This window comes from Clytia hemisphaerica, unplaced genomic scaffold (genome assembly GCF_902728285.1).
Source record: "Clytia hemisphaerica strain Z4C2 unplaced genomic scaffold, Clytia hemisphaerica genome assembly, whole genome shotgun sequence".
NCBI classification, from domain to species: domain Eukaryota; kingdom Metazoa; phylum Cnidaria; class Hydrozoa; order Leptothecata; family Clytiidae; genus Clytia; species Clytia hemisphaerica.
The window spans coordinates 2,533,710-2,549,999 of NW_027103674.1; the positions used below are offsets into that span (position 1 = coordinate 2,533,710).

Below are 16,290 nucleotides of genomic sequence, written 5' to 3' on the forward strand. Positions count from 1 at the left end.
ATATATCATATACTTTTTAACTTAACATAACTGAGAAATGTTGATTTAGTGTTTTTTTTCTCTTTTTCTGTGTTATGTAGTAGAGATGAGAATCACTATGTACTAATAATGTTGGGAGACGTGATGGATTGTTTTCGACCAAATGAATAGATTGGAGTCTCCCTACACTAAGAAGATTCAAGGATACATACATATGTGACAGAAAAAACATACATATATGATATGGGTTGAGGGGTAATCACTTGAAAAAAGGAGTACGATACTTTTTGACTTTTTTTATTACTTTTATTTGACTTTTTTACTTTTTTTTGACTTTTTCAAACTTTCATTTTGACTTTTTCTCGACAAAAACGCCCACCGCCCTCGGGCGCCCAAAATTTTCAACCCAAATCTTTCCAAAAACACCCACCGCCCGTAAATTTTGCTTCACCCATACAGGAGATTCACACCTTGTAAATTAATTACACTTGATAATTATAGGTAATCAGAAGGTCTATTAGTACAAATAGTGGGGAAAACATCTCCACATTGCCCGATGATGGGAGAAGAATGTCTCGAAACGTAGCCAAACGTAAATCTCGTGATCGAAGCCACGATAGACTTCCAATATGAATATCACTGGGCCGATAAACGCAAACTTATTTAGATTTTGACTTTTTCTTTGACTTTATTGATTTTTTGTATTGGTGTACGAAATTTTTTCAACCCCTCGATATGAGTGGTCAGGGAAAATTCTAGAAAGACAGGAAAGTGTCCGTTGGTGGACCAACTGTTTTTTTTTTTTCAACTGCGGTTTTTCTTTAAAGAGGCTTTTTTTCCATTATTTTTTTATATTTTAAGAAGGCCTGACGCTAAAAAGACATGAGAAATGGCAAAAATAAACATTTGCAATACAAAGTATGCAATACTCGCATCATGGATACCAAAGGATGATCAATGTAATCTAGAAGATCTGACCAACTTCATTGAAGATTCCCTTCAGATTCCAAGCCAATATCAAGTGTTATATAATAGCGAAGGAACTGTATTGAAGCATACAGCTCAAATAAGGAATATCGCAAGAGGAGATTACGATACGGAACTTGTTTTAGCATATAAGTATTTCCCGACTTGGGTCAAAGGTGAGTTTATGGCTTATTATTGATTGTTTATGGACTTTCGCGAGCAGAAATTTTCGCGATGATCGCGACTATTGGCCTTTTTCGAAATTTGAAGTTTTCATTGGCGCGATCCAAAATTTCAATCTAGAAGAATTGAGATCAGTGTTGACATTTCTTTCTTTAAGGAACGCTTTCTAGAGAGTTCATTGGCGCGATCCAAAATTGCAATCTAGAAGAATTGAGATCAGTGCTAACATTTTTTTCTTTAAGGAACGCTTTCTAGCAAGGTCATTGGCGCGATCCAGAATTGCAATCTAGAAGAATTGAGATCAGTGTCAGTGATCTACAAATACAAAGGTTTTAACAAAACGTTGATCGAAAACCTACTGGATGAACTCAAAAAACCTGAATGTTGGATGGAAGAACTAAGACAAATCTTTTTTGAAAAGGTTGGATAGTTTTATATCCTTTTCCTACTTTCCTACTTCTCGAATTTTTACTCAAAATATTACCAAATTTTTCATATTTACTTCGAGTTTTGAAACCACCCCTGTCTCACAGTCCCGAGCGGGATGAACATTTCTATCGAAATCCCATCCCAGCTGGCCCACAACGTTATTTCAACGTTAATCTAATGTTCACAACGTCCATATAACGTTGAATGAACTTTGAAACAACGTTGTGTGCCAGCTGGGATTGGATAGAAATTATTTTGAGCTCAATGATGTTGGTTTTTAATTTTAGATTTCGGACGGGAATGAGATCAAAGTCAATTTCCCAGTGGAGTTGAAATTCTAGGATGTTTTTTTCCCATCGGGGTATCAATCCTAGACAAAGGGACAAATGACGTGGACTAGAAAATACTCTTAGGTTCCAAATAAACGGGGGGGGGGGGGGTTGGAAAATTTTCGAAATTTTAATAAACGGGGAGACCTAATTGCCGGGGGGGTTGGAAATTATACTTCTGAAAACCCAAAAATAAGGTAAATATAGGCTAAAATCAGGCTTTTTGGAGCAAAATAAGGGGACTTATCTTTTTGCCAAATGAAAATATTCTTAAAAATTGATAAACGGGGGGGGGGGGGTCATAATAAGGCCCGGGGGGTTAGAAAATTTTCGAAAAATTGACAAGCAGGGGGAGGGGGTCATGAGTCATGACCTCAAGAGATTTTCATTTTGTATTCCAGTATGGTTTATCCTATCGCTGGTACAAATTACGACACACACGCTACAAAAGACTGGACTTGAACGAAGAACGTACGTCCGTCCTTTTAGAACAATTATTCTTGTCTAGTTTATATTATGTTCAATTTAAAGAAGATGTGATTCTTGAGCTTTCGTTAGAAGACAAGGAGAAAATGGATATGTATAGTTTGTTTCACTGTCGATTGTCTGGTTTGAAGAAAATTGTTCTGAAATCGCTAACTAAAGTGATGGAGCTAGATGTTAAGGTGAGTGTTTTTTTTTAAACGGGTTGAATACATAGCTGTCGATTCCTTCCTCCAAATTTCCACATTATTTTCGCATTTCCGAGAGGTGTGATGAAAGAATCAGGGTTTTTTAAAAAAATTTGGGACGAAAATTTGTAACGAAAAATTTCACTATTTCACCAAAAAAATGTATTAATTAATCCGGTTTATTACTCCCGTAACATTTATCAAATTTTTTTTCTTCCACTTCCCTGCAACATACCCAGCAAGCACAAAACGTTGTTTTAACGTTCAAATAACGTTATTTGGACGTTATGAATGTCAAATGGACGTTGATACGACGTCGAGTGCCGACTGGGTATGCTAATGAAACAATCCATAGTAAAAAGGTAACCAGTTGGCACACAACGTTGTTTCAACGTTCATCTAACATTCACAACGTCCATATAACGTTAGATGAACGTTGAAGCAACGTTGTTTGCCATCTGGGAAAGGATGCGGTGCGAAATGTTAAGGGTTCAATCCCCGATCAGGTCCAAAAGTACAAAAATGGTACTTGATGTCTCTCTACTTGACGCTCATTAAATAAAGAGAAGAATCGAGGGTAAGTGAAGCAATCCAGGGAGAAAGGGTGGCAGCCTCCCCTACCTTTGGGTAGACAGCTATCGAACGAGGAGCCGTTCCAGCGGCCGAAGACCTTGACAATCAGCCGAAACATGCTTAGACCGTATTGGCTATCATACTGTTGAAGTTATTTTTTTGAGTTGAAAAAAGCGCAACTGTTTTCGCAGCGTCCTACTCAGAGTCTGATTCTTAAGACTTTATTACGTTTCCCAGCTGGCACACAACGTTGTTTCAACGTTTTTCTAACATTCACAACGTCCATATAACGTTAGATAAACGTTGAAACAACGTTGTGTGCCATCTGGGTTATCTATTCGTTTTCTATAGGTTTGCCAATCATTTCCACGATTAAAGAAATCCATTGAGGAAGAATGGCTCATACCGGCACACCTTCAATTATATTTACACCATGGAAAAGAGATTCTGGAAGAGAAATCTTTCCTGGATGTCTTTATAGAGGGCGCTACAGAGGCGGAACAAGATGGCGGCAAGTTGGAACTCAATTTGATATCAAAAACTCCTCAAAATTTGACTGTAATACTGGTGCTACCAGAATATATGCAAGACGTAGGTCAGTAGGAATCATTTTCAATGAAAAGCTTGATCTTAGGCAAAAATAAAGAAATGTAGCGTTTCCGGAAACCGGCCGGGCGAAAAATGTTTTCTCATCCGGCCGCAGACTTTCGTTTCATTTCGTTGATACATTAGTATTCAGGGTTTACTTCATACTGTTCATACATAAAAGTTATCTTTAAAGTTATCAAAAATAGCAACAAAAACACTTTCTTTCTATTTTTCGCCTTATTAAAAGGGAACAGAAACTTCTGACTTCGGGTAAAAGATTTAGTTGCGGATAAAGAATTCAAGAAAAAGCTTTGTCAGATAAAATGTCGGAGAATTTTTGCAATTGAAAAAAATTGTCGACTTCCACTTGGAAGCAGATCCTTTTAGCTCTATAGAAACAGTTTTTTCTTAAATTTATCAACAAATTTTTTCCAAATATTTCCTACAATTGTCAAATCGAATTTAGGTCGAAATCTATTTTTCCAAATTAATTAGTGAATTTTAGTTTAATGTTAAAAAGCTTTTTCGGCCATCCTATAATTTGTATCCCTGCCAAAATGTATTCGTAAAAGCTTTCTTTCGTATTCGTAACAGTATATAATTTTCTCTTTCGCGTTTTCCAGGAATACCTACGGAAATTTCTATGCCCGAAACTTCATCGATCGTGGACGTCGAAAAAAAATTAACAGAAGAAATCTCTTTACCAATATCCTTATACTCTTCACCCCAACCATGCGATGAACTCTTAAAAAAACCAGAGAGAATATTATTATACCAGCTTAAACCGTTAAATGAGGAGTCTATTGTAATGTACGCATATCGAACAATTCATTTAGCGATATACAGCTGTAAGAAGTGCAATAGTGAAAAGGCACCATTAGTTGAGACGTCGTTCGCCATAAGAGGGCAATTAACAGTGAAGGATGTTGTTCACACCTTTATTAAGAATCAGAATGCCGAGGAATATTTATATTGCTGTAATAACACAAAAGAGTCACATTATAAGCTTTCAGACATGAATTCGAAAAGTATCAAACTGAATACGAACCTTATTGATATACCGGGTGACTCAGTACTGAGTTTCCAACTCGAACCATTGAAAAAATGCGTTTTGATGTGACATGGGATTTTTTTCAATATGGCTGAGTGTCCAACTTAGTTGGAACACTGGGATCCCCCTTAAAATGAGTTTTGATGTGATATGGATTTCTAACGAAGGGTGTCTAACAAAGTACGAACGCTAAAGATATACCGAGTTCCGTGCTGAGTTTCCAACTCGAACCAGTGGGATCACCCTTAAAATGTGTTTTGAAGTGATATGGATTTTTTTAATATGGCTGGGTGTCCAACAAAGTACAACATTAAAGATATACCGAGTTCCGTGCTGAGTTTCCAATTCGAACCAGTGGGATCACCCTTAAAATGTGTTTTGAAGTGATATGGATTTCTAACAAAGGGTGTCCAACAAAGTACAACATTAAAGATATACCGAGTTCCGTGCTGAGTTTCCAATTCGAACCAGTGAGATCACCCTTAAAATGTGTTTTGAAGTGATATGGATTTTTTTAATATGGCTGGGTGTCCAACAAAGTACAACATTAAAGATATACCGAGTTCCGTGCTGAGTTTCCAATTCGAACCAGTGAGATCACCCTTAAAATGTGATTTGAAGTGACATGGATTTTTTTAATATGGCTGGGTGTCCAACAAAGTACGAACGTTAGAGATATACCAAGTAACTCCGTGCCGAGTTTCCAACTCGAACAGGTGGGATCACATGTTAAATGGGATCACATGTTAAATGTGTTTTGACGTGAATTTTTAAATTGTTTTCGTCCAGTTTTCGCTATATTTTGATTTATCGTGAATTTTTTTATATATTAGCGGTAAAAGTAACTATAGCCACGCCTTGCTATTGATTAAACCTGAGATTCCGCACAATGTTATCAATTTATACCGGTATGGTCTCTCATTAGTTTTCAAATTGATAATTAATTTAACGATATCTTTCGATCATTAGAAATATATGGCTTTAACCTTTGTATTAGTGAATCACAATCTCGGTCAAAATCTATTGAGAATTTGTTTAATTCCTCGTTTTTAGCTTCAACTTTTTTTTGTTCGCGCGAAACTTTTTTATGACGTAATCTTTTCTCCAGGCAAAAAAGGATAAGCAAAAACTGTCGCCAATTTCGCGCGAAAGTGGAGACCGGCCTTTATACTACCTGTAGTTTTGTAGCAATTCAAACTAAGTATAAATAGTAGGGCCAAGCTTTAGGTCCCGTGACATCTTTTCTACGACCTAGCCATTTTTAGCTTATTCAAAAGAACAGTATATTACAAGATATTTTTGAGAGGGAGGACGCGGATTAGGCCCGGGAAAACTTTTTATGACCAAAATGTATAACAATGGACTAAAATGCAAAAAGAGACGTTTATTAAACGTTGTTTCGTCAACATTTTGTTATCCTTGTGTTTAGGCTTTGTAAATGTGTGCAAATTCAAGTTTAATTCTCTGTGACTTGACTTGTTTTGTTATTCTCAGTCTGGGCAGTTCTTTGACAATTCCTAGTTTTTCGGACCATTTTGAGCCTCAAGTTCCTTATAAACGTGTTCCTTATAAAAAAACAAAAAAACGTGTATATGCTACACCATGTCTTCTTCACGCAGGAAATTCTCGAAAATCATTCCGAGGGGTAAATCACTTGAAAAAAGGTGTACGATACTTTTCGACTTTTTGACTTTTTTTTGACTTTTTTCGAACTTTCATTTTGACTTTTTCCCGACAAAAACGCCCATCGTCTTTGGGCGCCCAACAATTTTTGCCCAAATCTGTCCAAAAACGCCAACCGCCCATAAATTTTGCTCCACCCATCCGCCCATTCAAGAAACTTTCTGACTGTTTCAAGACTTTTTTTTGACTTTTATTTGACTTTTTGACTTTTTTCTAAGAATTTTTGACTTTTCTTTGACTTTTTGACTTTTTTTTTAACTTTTAGACTTTTTTTGACTTTTTTTTGATGTGTACGATAATTTTTCGAGTGATTTACCCCTCGAATCATTTGATCATGTTATTATTTACTTAGAGCATTTATTCTGTTATGTTATTAAATTACAGTAGTTAGCAAATGCATTTTATGATTACACTTCCTTCTATCACTAAGGTACAAAAAATACTGAACATTTCCATTTTGCCAACATTTTGACACGAAAAAAAATTAAAAGTTGTTAAATCCCGTGCAAAGGAAGAGCTTTTTTATTTTAGAAGAAAGTTTACCCCCGTCGGGTCTTTGGAATTCTGTCTTTCGCGTTATAATTAAAATGCCCACAAAAGGTTAACAATCAAATTCTACAGAAACAATCATTACTTTAGGAAATCGCTTTTTACATCTTGGCAAGTGCTTATAAAAAAAGCTTAGCTATTTATGTTGTGCTATGTTTACAAATAAAATTTTTTTAACTTCTAATAACAAACCAAGACAAACCACCGTTTTATAAATAATTGACAACAACAAATATCCATTATAAATCAGACAGAAAAAAACTGTGTAAGACTCTTTCTACACTGTAAAATATATCATATACTTTCTAACTTAACATAACCAATAAATCACAAAGCTACGCAGCAGTCGCGTCGAGGCAAATCGAGAAAAACATAGAAAACGTACTTCGAAGGGAAAAACAGGAGGAACGACAGATTCAATCCACGGCGTGCAATCTAATTCTTCATGGTGTTGATAGTCTAGCAAGCTAGACGACTAATTCATACATAGTAGAAATAAAGCAAAAAGTAATAAAGGGAACAATTTTAGTTTATACAAACTAAATCCCGTATTATTAGTAGTATTGGTATTATAGTATTGCACGCATTATAAACGACTCCAGTCTATGGTGTTGACGAATCCACTGAAGATTCAGAGGAGTCAACCAAAATCTACGACGAAGAATATCTAAATGAAAAAGTCTTACCTAAGAAACTAAGCTTAAGGAATATAAAGATTGAAGAAACTCAAAGAATCGGAAAATTTTCGAAGGAAAAGGAAGATGAAAAACGCTATCGACCAATAAAAGTCCGATTTGCAAATGAAGAAGACAAAAATACAGTGTTAAGAGCAATCACTAAAGGAGAAAGATTGCCCTTCCGTGTGACAGAAGATCTTACGAAAAGTGAAAGGAAGACAATCAAAGAGTGGTGTACGAAAGCCCAAGAAATGAACACGTCACTAAAGGATGCAAACTTTAAATTCAAAGTCAGGGGGAGCCCTAGGAAAAAACTCTATCTTAAGAAAATTGTAAACCGAACAAAGAGCGGTTCATAGAGGCCCATGTGCTCGCACGGTGGCCTGCGAACTTGTATAGCATTATTATTATTATTATAAACATAGTCATATGACTTTCATATGAATATGACATAACAGAGAAATGTTGATTTAGTGTTTTTTTCTCTTTTTCTGTGTTATGTAGTAGAGATGAGAATCACTATGTACTAATAATGTTGGGAGACGTGATGGATTGTTTTCGACCAAATGAATAGATTGGAGTCTTCCTACACTGAAAAGATTCAAGGATACATACATATATGACAGAAAAAACATACATATATGATATGGGTTGAGGGGTAATCACTTGAAAAAAGGAGTAGCCGATACTTTTTGACTTTTTTTATTACTTTTATTTGACTTTTTGACTTTTTTTTGACTTTTTCAAACTTTCATTTTGACTTTTTCTCGACAAAAACGCCCACCGCCCTCGGGCGCCCAAAATTTTCAACCCAAATCTTTCCAGAAACACCCACCGTCTATAAATTTTGTTTCACCCATTCAAGAAACTTTTTGACTTTTTATATTGAAAGCTTATCGTGGCTTGAATCACGAGATTTACGTTTCGCTACGTTTCGAGAGATTCTTCTCCCATAATCGGGCAATGTGAAGGATGTTTTCCCCACTGTTTGTACTAGCATCCAGACAGAGAGGCGAAATGGAAATCAAAGTAATGAGTAATCTCGTAAATTCAAGAGATAATTTACCTTACACCTATGGTAACATGGGGATTCACACCTTGTAAATTAATTACACTTGATAATTATAGGTAATCAGAAGGTCTATTAGTACAAATAGTGGGGAAAACATCTCCACATTGCCCGATGATGGGAGAAGAATCTCTCGAAACGTAGCCAAACGTAAATCTCGTGATTCAAGCCACGATAAACTTCCAATATGAATATCACTGGGTTGATAAACGCAAACTTATTTAGATTTTGACTTTTTCTTTGACTTTCTTTTTTTGACTTTATTGATTTTTTGTATTGGTGTAAGAAATTTTTTCAACCCCTCGATATGAGTGGTCATTGAAAATTCTAGAAAGACAGGAAAGTGTCCGTTGGTGGACCAACTGTTTTTTTTTCAACTGCGGTTTTTCTTTAAAGAGGGTTTTTCTTCATTATTTTTTTATAATTTAAGAAGGCCTGACGCTAAAAAGACATGAGAAATGGCAAAAATAAACATTTGCAATACAAATTATGTAATACTCGCATCGTGGATACCAAAGGATGATCAATGTCGTCTACAAGATCTGACCAACTTCATTGAAGATTCCCTTCAGATTCCAAGCCAATATCAAGTGTTATATAGCGAAGGAACTGTATTGAAGCATACAGCTCAAATAAGGAATATCGCAAGAGGAGATTACGATAAGGAACTTGTTTTAGCATATAAGTATTTCCCGACATGGGTCAAAGGTGAGCTTATGGATTATATGGATTATTATCGATCGTTTATGGATTTTCGCAAGCGAAAGTAAAAGTAATTGAAAATTCTTCGAAAATTTATGCTCGCAAAAGTTTATGCTCGCAAAAGTTTATGCTCGCAAAAGTTTATGCTCGCGAAAGTTTATGCTTGCAAAAGTTTATGCTCGCGAAAAAATCTCAAAAAAAATTGGAAAATCTATAAAACCTCGAAATCCTAATAAATATCAAATTTTTGGCACATCAGTTTCCTTTAATGTCCTTTTAAAATCGAAGAGCAACCGTCTTTAGCGGATTTAAGGACTATTTTTCACTTTTAAGGCAATTGTCATTGTTGCAATTTAAAAGAATTAATCAGTGTTGATATTCTTTTCTTTAAGGAACGCTTTCTAGTGAGGTCATTGGTGCGATCCAGAATTGCAATCTAGAAGAATTGAGATCAGTGTCAGTGATCTACAAATACAAAAGCTTTAACAAAACGTTGATCGAAAACTTACTGGATGAACTCAAAAAACCTGAATGTTGGATGGAAGAATTAAGACAAATCATTTTTCAAAAGGTTGGATAGTTTTATATCTTTTTCCTATTCAAATTTTTACTCAAAATATTACCAAATTTTTCATGTTTACTTCGAGTTTTGAAACCACCCCTGTCTCACAGTCCCGGTGGAATGAGTGGAACTCTCTACCGCAGTGGATGAACATTTCTATCGAAATCCTTTCCCAGCTGACACACAACGTTATTGGCCCAGCGCTAAGCGTAGGCCTTTCATTTGCAATTTTCTGTCTGTCCGTCCGTGTGTCACTTTAGGCAGAAACGGCGCTTAAAACCAGTACCACACATTTTAATTTTGCCGTCTAGAGAGGGAAAAGCTTGCTAAAGTCGGATACTGGCTATAAAAGATATATTTTCTGATTCCGCGCTCCTCCAAAACAATTTTCAAAACAAAACAAGATGGCGGTCGAAGCGAGGAGGTTAATTCATACTTTCTTGAACATTTTCTTTGCTTTAGTGGTCAAGAGACTTTCAAACCAAAGAAATTTTGTAATTGTTTTTCTTTATAAACCTTTTTCAACATTCTGCCATATCTTATAGTCTTTGCTCAAGTTTTATGAGTAAAAATTCTACCTTAAATCACTTTCATTTTTAATTTTTTCTTGTTTTCAAAAAGACTTTATAAATTTTTAGGAAATAATGGCTTTTCTGATATAGAAATAAATAAACTGAAATGCAGCTGATGTGTAAAATTGAATAAGATTGGAACTTTTTTCTTGATGCTACATAAGAAAACAGTCACTTCTGGATCTGTCGCTGTTCAGGCTGTTAGTGTTAACAAAACCACGGTGGTCAGTGACAGTGGTGGGACGTGGTATGATTTTCAAACTCGACAGAGAATTTTTCCAAGTAAACTTATGTTGTAACTCATTAAAGGATACTAAAATGCAGCTCATGTGTAAATTTGAATAAGTTTGGAATGTTTTTCATGATGCTACCCGTGAAAATGGTCAATTTTGGATTTATCGTTCTAAACTAAAAACGGTCGGTGGTTGGATTTGTCGAACCTGACAGAGAATTTTCCCAAGTAAACTTATGTTGTAACTCATTAAAGGATACTAAAATACAGCTCATGTGTAAATTTGAATAAGTTTGGAATATTTTTCATGATGCTACCCGTGAAAATGGTCAATTTTGGATCTCTATCGCTCTAAACGATCGGTGGCTGGATTTTTCAAACCTGACAGAGAATTTTTTCAAGTAAATTTATGCTGTAACTCATTAGAGGATACTAAAATGCAGCTCATGTGTAAATTTGAATAAGTTTGGAATGTTTTTCATGATGCTACCCGTGAAAATGGTCAATTTTGGATTTATCGTTCTAAACTAAAAACGGTCGGTGGTTGGATTTGTCAAACCTGACAGAGAATTTTCCCAAGTAAACTTATGTTGTAACTCATTAAAGGATACTAAAATACAGCTCATGTTTAAATTTGAATAAGTTTGGAATATTTTTCATGATGCTACCCGTGAAAATGGTTAATTTTGGATTTATCGCTCTAAACGGTCGGTGACTGGATTTTTCAAACCTGATAGAGAATTTTCCCAAGTAAACTTATGTTGTAACTCATTAAAGAATACTAAAACGCAGCTCATGTGTAAATTTGAATAAGTTTGGAATGTTTTTCATGATGCTACGCGTTAAATCGATATTTCTGAAAACGGAACTTTGACGGTCAACATTTGACATTTGAAGTTTGTGAATTTATTTAAACCGATTTTTTCTTTCATACTAGTAACAAAAACATAAAGTAAATCTATTATATACATATATTGCGTATCATTTATCATTGCTGACCTTCCAGCGCAGCTGGTTTCTTTTCTCTTTTTTTCATTAAGCCAATTTTCGAACTTTTTAAACTTTTTGAATGTTCCGTATTTCAATCTCAGCCGAAAATGTGCATTAGGATTCTAAGACACAATGTTTTCTTTCAAACCCTAAAATTGCAAAAATACGATTCCGCAAACATTGGTTCTCTTAAGGTACCCAATACAAACGACATTTGGTTATTGCCACGTCAGCTGGGCCTTCACGCCGCTACGGCTTCTTGTTTCAACGTTAATCTAACGTTCAAAACGTCCATATAACGTTAAATTAACATTAAATTAACAAGCGGGGGGAGGGGTTCATGAGTCATGACCTCAAGAGATTTTCATTTTGTATTCCAGTATAGTTTATCATATCGCTGGTTCGAATTACGACACCCACGCTACAAAAGACTGCACTTGAACGAAGAACATACGTCCGTCCTTTTAGAACAATTATTCTTGTCAGGTTATTATGTTCGAGATCAATTTAAAGAAGATGCGATTCTTGAGCTTTCGTTAGAAGACAAGGAGAAAATGGATATGTATAGTTTGTTTCACTATCGATTGTTTGGTTTGAAAAAAATTGTTCTGAAATCGCTAACTAAAGTGATGGAGCTAGATGTTAAGGTGAGTGTTTTTTTTTAAACGGGTTGAATACATAGCTGTCGATTCCTTCCTCCAAATTTCCACATTATTTTCGCATTTCCGAGAGGTGTGATGAAAGAATCAGGGTTTTTTAAAAAAATTTGGGACGAAAATTTGTAACGAAAAATTTCACTATTTCACCAAAAAAATGTATTAATTAATCCGGTTTATTACTCCCGTAACATTTATCAAATTTTTTTTCTTCCACTTCCCTGCAACATACCCAGCAAGCACAAAACGTTGTTTTAACGTCCAAATAACGTTATTTGGACGTTATGAATGTCAAATGGACGTTGATACGACGTCGAGTGCCGACTGGGTATGCTAATGAAACAATCCATAGTAAAAAGGTAACCAGTTGGCACACAACGTTGTTTCAACGTTCATCTAATGTTCACAACGTCCATATAACGTTAGATGAACGTTGAAGCAACGTTGTTTGCCATCTGGGAAAGCATGCGGTGCGAAATGTTATGGGTTCAATCCCCGCTCAGGTCCAAAAGTACAAAAATGGTACTTGATGTCTCTCTACTTGACGCTCATTAATTAAAGAGAAGAATCGAGGGTAAGTGAAGCAATCCAGGGAGAAAGGGTGGCAGCCTCCCCTACCTTTGGGTAGACAGCTATCGAACGAGGAGCCGTTCCAGCGGCCGAAGACCTTGACAAACAGCCGAAGACATGCTTAGACTGTTGAGAATCTAAATGTAGCATAGCAGATCTTCAGTTTTTAAAAATCAAATTATTCAAACTGTATTGGTTATCATACTGTTGAAGTTAAATATTTTTTTGAGTTGAAAAAAGCGCGACTGTTTTCGCAGCGTCCTACTCAGAGTCTGATTCTTAAGACTTTATTACGTTTCCCAGCTGGCACACAACGTTGTTTCAACGTTTTTCTAACATTCACAACGTCCATATAACGTTAGATAAACGTTGAAACAACGTTGTGGGCCAGCTGGGTTAACTATTCGTTTTCTAAACTAGGTTTGCCAATCATTTCCACGATTAAAGAAATCCATTGAGGAAGAATGGCTCATACCGGCACACCTTCAATTATATTTACACCATGGAAAAGAGATTCTGGAAGAGAAATCTTTCCTGGATGTCTTTATAGAGGGCGCTACAGAGGCGGAACAAGATGACGGCAAGTTGGAACTCAATTTGATATCAAAAACTCCTCAAAATTTGACTGTAATACTGGTGCTACCAGAATATATGCAAGACGTAGGTCAGTAGGAATCATTTTCAATAAAAAGCTTGATCTTAGGCAAAAATAAAGAAAGTAGCGTTTCCGGAACGTGTGAAAAATTTTTTCTCACCCGCCGCAGACTTTCGTTTCATTCGTTGATACATTAGTATTCAGGGTTTACTTCATACTGTTATACATAAAAGTTATCTTTAAAGTTATCAAAAATAGCAACAAAAACACTTTCTTTCTATTTTTCGCCTTATTAAAAGGGAACAGAAACTTCTGACTTCGGGTAAAAGATTTAGTTGCGGATAAAGAATTCAAGAAAAAGCTTTGTCAGATGATAAAATGTCGGAGAATTTTTGCAATTGAAAAAAAATTGTCGAATTCCACTTGGAAGCAGATCCTTTTAGCTCTATAGAAACAGTTTTTTCTTAAATTTATCAACAAATTTTTTCCAAATATTTCCTACAATTGTCAAATCGAATTTAGGTCGAAATCTATTTTTCCAAATTAATTAGTGAATTTCAATTTAATGTTAAAAAGCTTTTTCGGCCATCCAATAATTTGTATCCCCCGCCCGCCAAAATGTATTCTTAAAAGCTTTTTTTCGTATGCGTAACAATATATAATTTTCTCTTTCGCCTTTTCCAGGGATACCTACGGAAATCTCTATGCCCGAAACTTCATCGATCAAGGACGTTGAAAAAACATTAACAGAAGAAATCTCTTTACCAATATCCTTATACACTTCATCCCAACCATACAATGAACTTTTATACAAACGAGAGAGAACATTATTATACCAGCTTAAACCGTTAAATGAGGACGCTATTGTAATGTACGCGTATCGAAAAATTCATTTAGCGATATACAGCTGTAAGAAGTGCAATAGTGAACAGGTGCCATTAGTCGAGACGTCGTTCGCCTTACAAGGGCAATTAACAGTGAAGGATGTTGTTCACACGTTTATTAAGAATCAGAATGCCGAAGGGCATTTATTATATTGCTGTGATAACACAAAAGAGTCACAGTATAAGCTTTCAGACATGAACTCGGAAAGTATCAAACTGAGTACGAACCTTATTGATATACCGGGTGATTCCGTACTGAGTTTCGAACCCGAACCAGTGAACGTTGAAGATGTACAAGTGGGATCACCCATAAAATGTGTTTTGATTTGATATGGATTTTTTCAATATAGCTGGGTGTCCGACAAAGTACGAGCCTTGGATCACCCGTACAATGTGTTTTGATGTGACATGGATTTTTTTTTCAATATGGCTGGGTGTCCAACAAAGTACGAACGTTAAAGATAAACCGGGCGATTCCGTACCGAGTTTACAACTCGAACCAGTGGGATCACCCGTACAACGTGTTTTGATGTGATATGGATTTCTAACAAAGGGTGTCTAACAAAGTACGAACGTTAAAGATATACCGGTCGATTCCGTACCGAGTTTCCAACTCGAACCAGTGGGATCACCCGTACAACGTGTTTTGATGTAATATGGATTTCTAGCAAAGGGTGTCCAACAAAGTACGAACGTTAAAGATATACCGGGCGATTCCGTGCCGAGTTTTCAACTCGAACAAGTGGGATCACATGTTAAATATGTTTTGATGTGAATTTTTAAATGGATTTCGTCTAGTTTTTGCTATATTTTGATTTGTCGTGATTTTTTTTATATATTAGCGGTAAAGTTACTATAGAGCCACACCTTGATATTGATTAAACCTGAGATTTCGTACAATGTTATCAATTTATACCAGTATGGTCTCTCATTAGTTTTCAAATTGATACTTCATTTAACTATATCTTTCCATCATTGGAAATATATATGGCTTTAACATCTGTATTAGTGAACCGAAATATCGGTCAAAATATATTGAGAATTTTGGTTAATTCCTCGTTTTTAGCAATTTAAAGTTCAGGCAAGAAAGTTGCTTTTGGGCTAATTGATAAATTTATTCGAATATTTCAATTCGGGAGGGGTTTAAGTTTTAAGTCTAGCGTTAAAACTCAGAGATAAAACTCTAACCTTCCATCCTAATTTAGAGCGCTTCCAAATCGTTTGTGGTTGTAAGATTTCGTGGTAATTGATCCCTTTTTTTCAAGTATTATGACTTTCGCAGATTTTGTACATTTTGAATACATATACGCGTGATAGTAATAATCTTGTTTTTTTACAACGTCTTTCGCTAATGATTTTACAAATTGGTCCTGTGAATCACATTTCGCGTATTACCCTCAATAAAATAGAAGCTCAGTACAAACTAGGCTGCTAGCATCCACAAACGGATTCATACTCCTTAAAAAGCTTCGTCTACCCGCCTGTATGGAAATACACGTATCTCCTATTAGCGGATTCATGTAAAAGAGTCACGAAAAACGCCGAAAAAGTCTCTGATTGGCTGAAATATTTCATATACAAGCATATTTTTCAAAATGTCCAGAGTATGAGGTAATCTTTGCATGCCTCCACCAATCAAAAGTTTGTTTACTCGACGTTTTTTCGTGACTTTTGCATGAATCTGCTAATAGGAAATAGGTGTATTTTATGGAACAGCCCATTCATGCAGACGAGATGAAGTTTTTATAAGATACTTTAATAATTGGTCATTTGAAGTAAT

General features: G+C 35.6%; 3 protein-coding genes across 6 annotated transcripts in view; 2 read left to right on the top strand and 1 right to left on the bottom strand.

Annotated features, from left to right (window-relative positions):
• The window catches only part of LOC136803517 (1-phosphatidylinositol 4,5-bisphosphate phosphodiesterase zeta-1-like), a 59,862-nt gene that overhangs the window by 27,569 nt on the left and 16,003 nt on the right, over positions 1-16,290 (bottom strand). The gene's annotated exons all lie outside the window — the stretch shown is intronic.
• LOC136803503 (uncharacterized) lies at positions 31-6,161 on the top strand. Of its 2 annotated transcripts, none has more exons than XM_067060240.1 (6): positions 31-254; positions 844-1,121; positions 1,371-1,549; positions 2,288-2,551; positions 3,482-3,725; positions 4,342-6,161. In XM_067060240.1, the coding sequence occupies exons 2-6, from the start codon at positions 869-871 to the stop codon at positions 4,836-4,838; spliced, it is 1,437 nt and encodes a 478-aa protein (XP_066916341.1). In that variant the 5' UTR covers positions 31-254; positions 844-868; the 3' UTR covers positions 4,839-6,161. The 2 variants fall into 2 exon arrangements, with proteins under 2 accessions (XP_066916341.1, XP_066916340.1); XM_067060239.1 differs by having other exon boundaries at positions 32-254; positions 841-1,121.
• LOC136803519 (uncharacterized) lies at positions 7,308-15,423 on the top strand. Of its 2 annotated transcripts, none has more exons than XM_067060260.1 (6): positions 7,308-8,356; positions 9,178-9,455; positions 9,842-10,020; positions 12,186-12,452; positions 13,452-13,695; positions 14,311-15,423. In XM_067060260.1, exons 2-6 carry the CDS (start codon positions 9,206-9,208, stop codon positions 14,838-14,840), a joined length of 1,470 nt encoding a protein of 489 aa, XP_066916361.1. In that variant the 5' UTR covers positions 7,308-8,356; positions 9,178-9,205; the 3' UTR covers positions 14,841-15,423. The 2 variants fall into 2 exon arrangements, with proteins under 2 accessions (XP_066916361.1, XP_066916362.1); XM_067060261.1 differs by having other exon boundaries at positions 13,452-13,611.

Excerpts from the sequence above, each read along its gene's own strand:
- LOC136803503 (XM_067060240.1), top strand. The coding sequence starts at position 869 with ATGGCAAAAATAAACATTTGCAATACAAAGTATGCAATACTCGCATCA. Across the intron at positions 1,122-1,370 it reads TTTCCCGACTTGGGTCAAAG|GAACGCTTTCTAGCAAGGTC; the intron begins GTGAGTTTATGG and ends TTTTTCTTTAAG. Across the intron at positions 1,550-2,287 it reads GACAAATCTTTTTTGAAAAG|TATGGTTTATCCTATCGCTG; the intron begins GTTGGATAGTTT and ends TTTGTATTCCAG.
- LOC136803519 (XM_067060260.1), top strand. The coding sequence starts at position 9,206 with ATGGCAAAAATAAACATTTGCAATACAAATTATGTAATACTCGCATCG. Across the intron at positions 12,453-13,451 it reads TGATGGAGCTAGATGTTAAG|GTTTGCCAATCATTTCCACG; the intron begins GTGAGTGTTTTT and ends TTTCTAAACTAG. Across the intron at positions 13,696-14,310 it reads AGAATATATGCAAGACGTAG|GGATACCTACGGAAATCTCT; the intron begins GTCAGTAGGAAT and ends CGCCTTTTCCAG.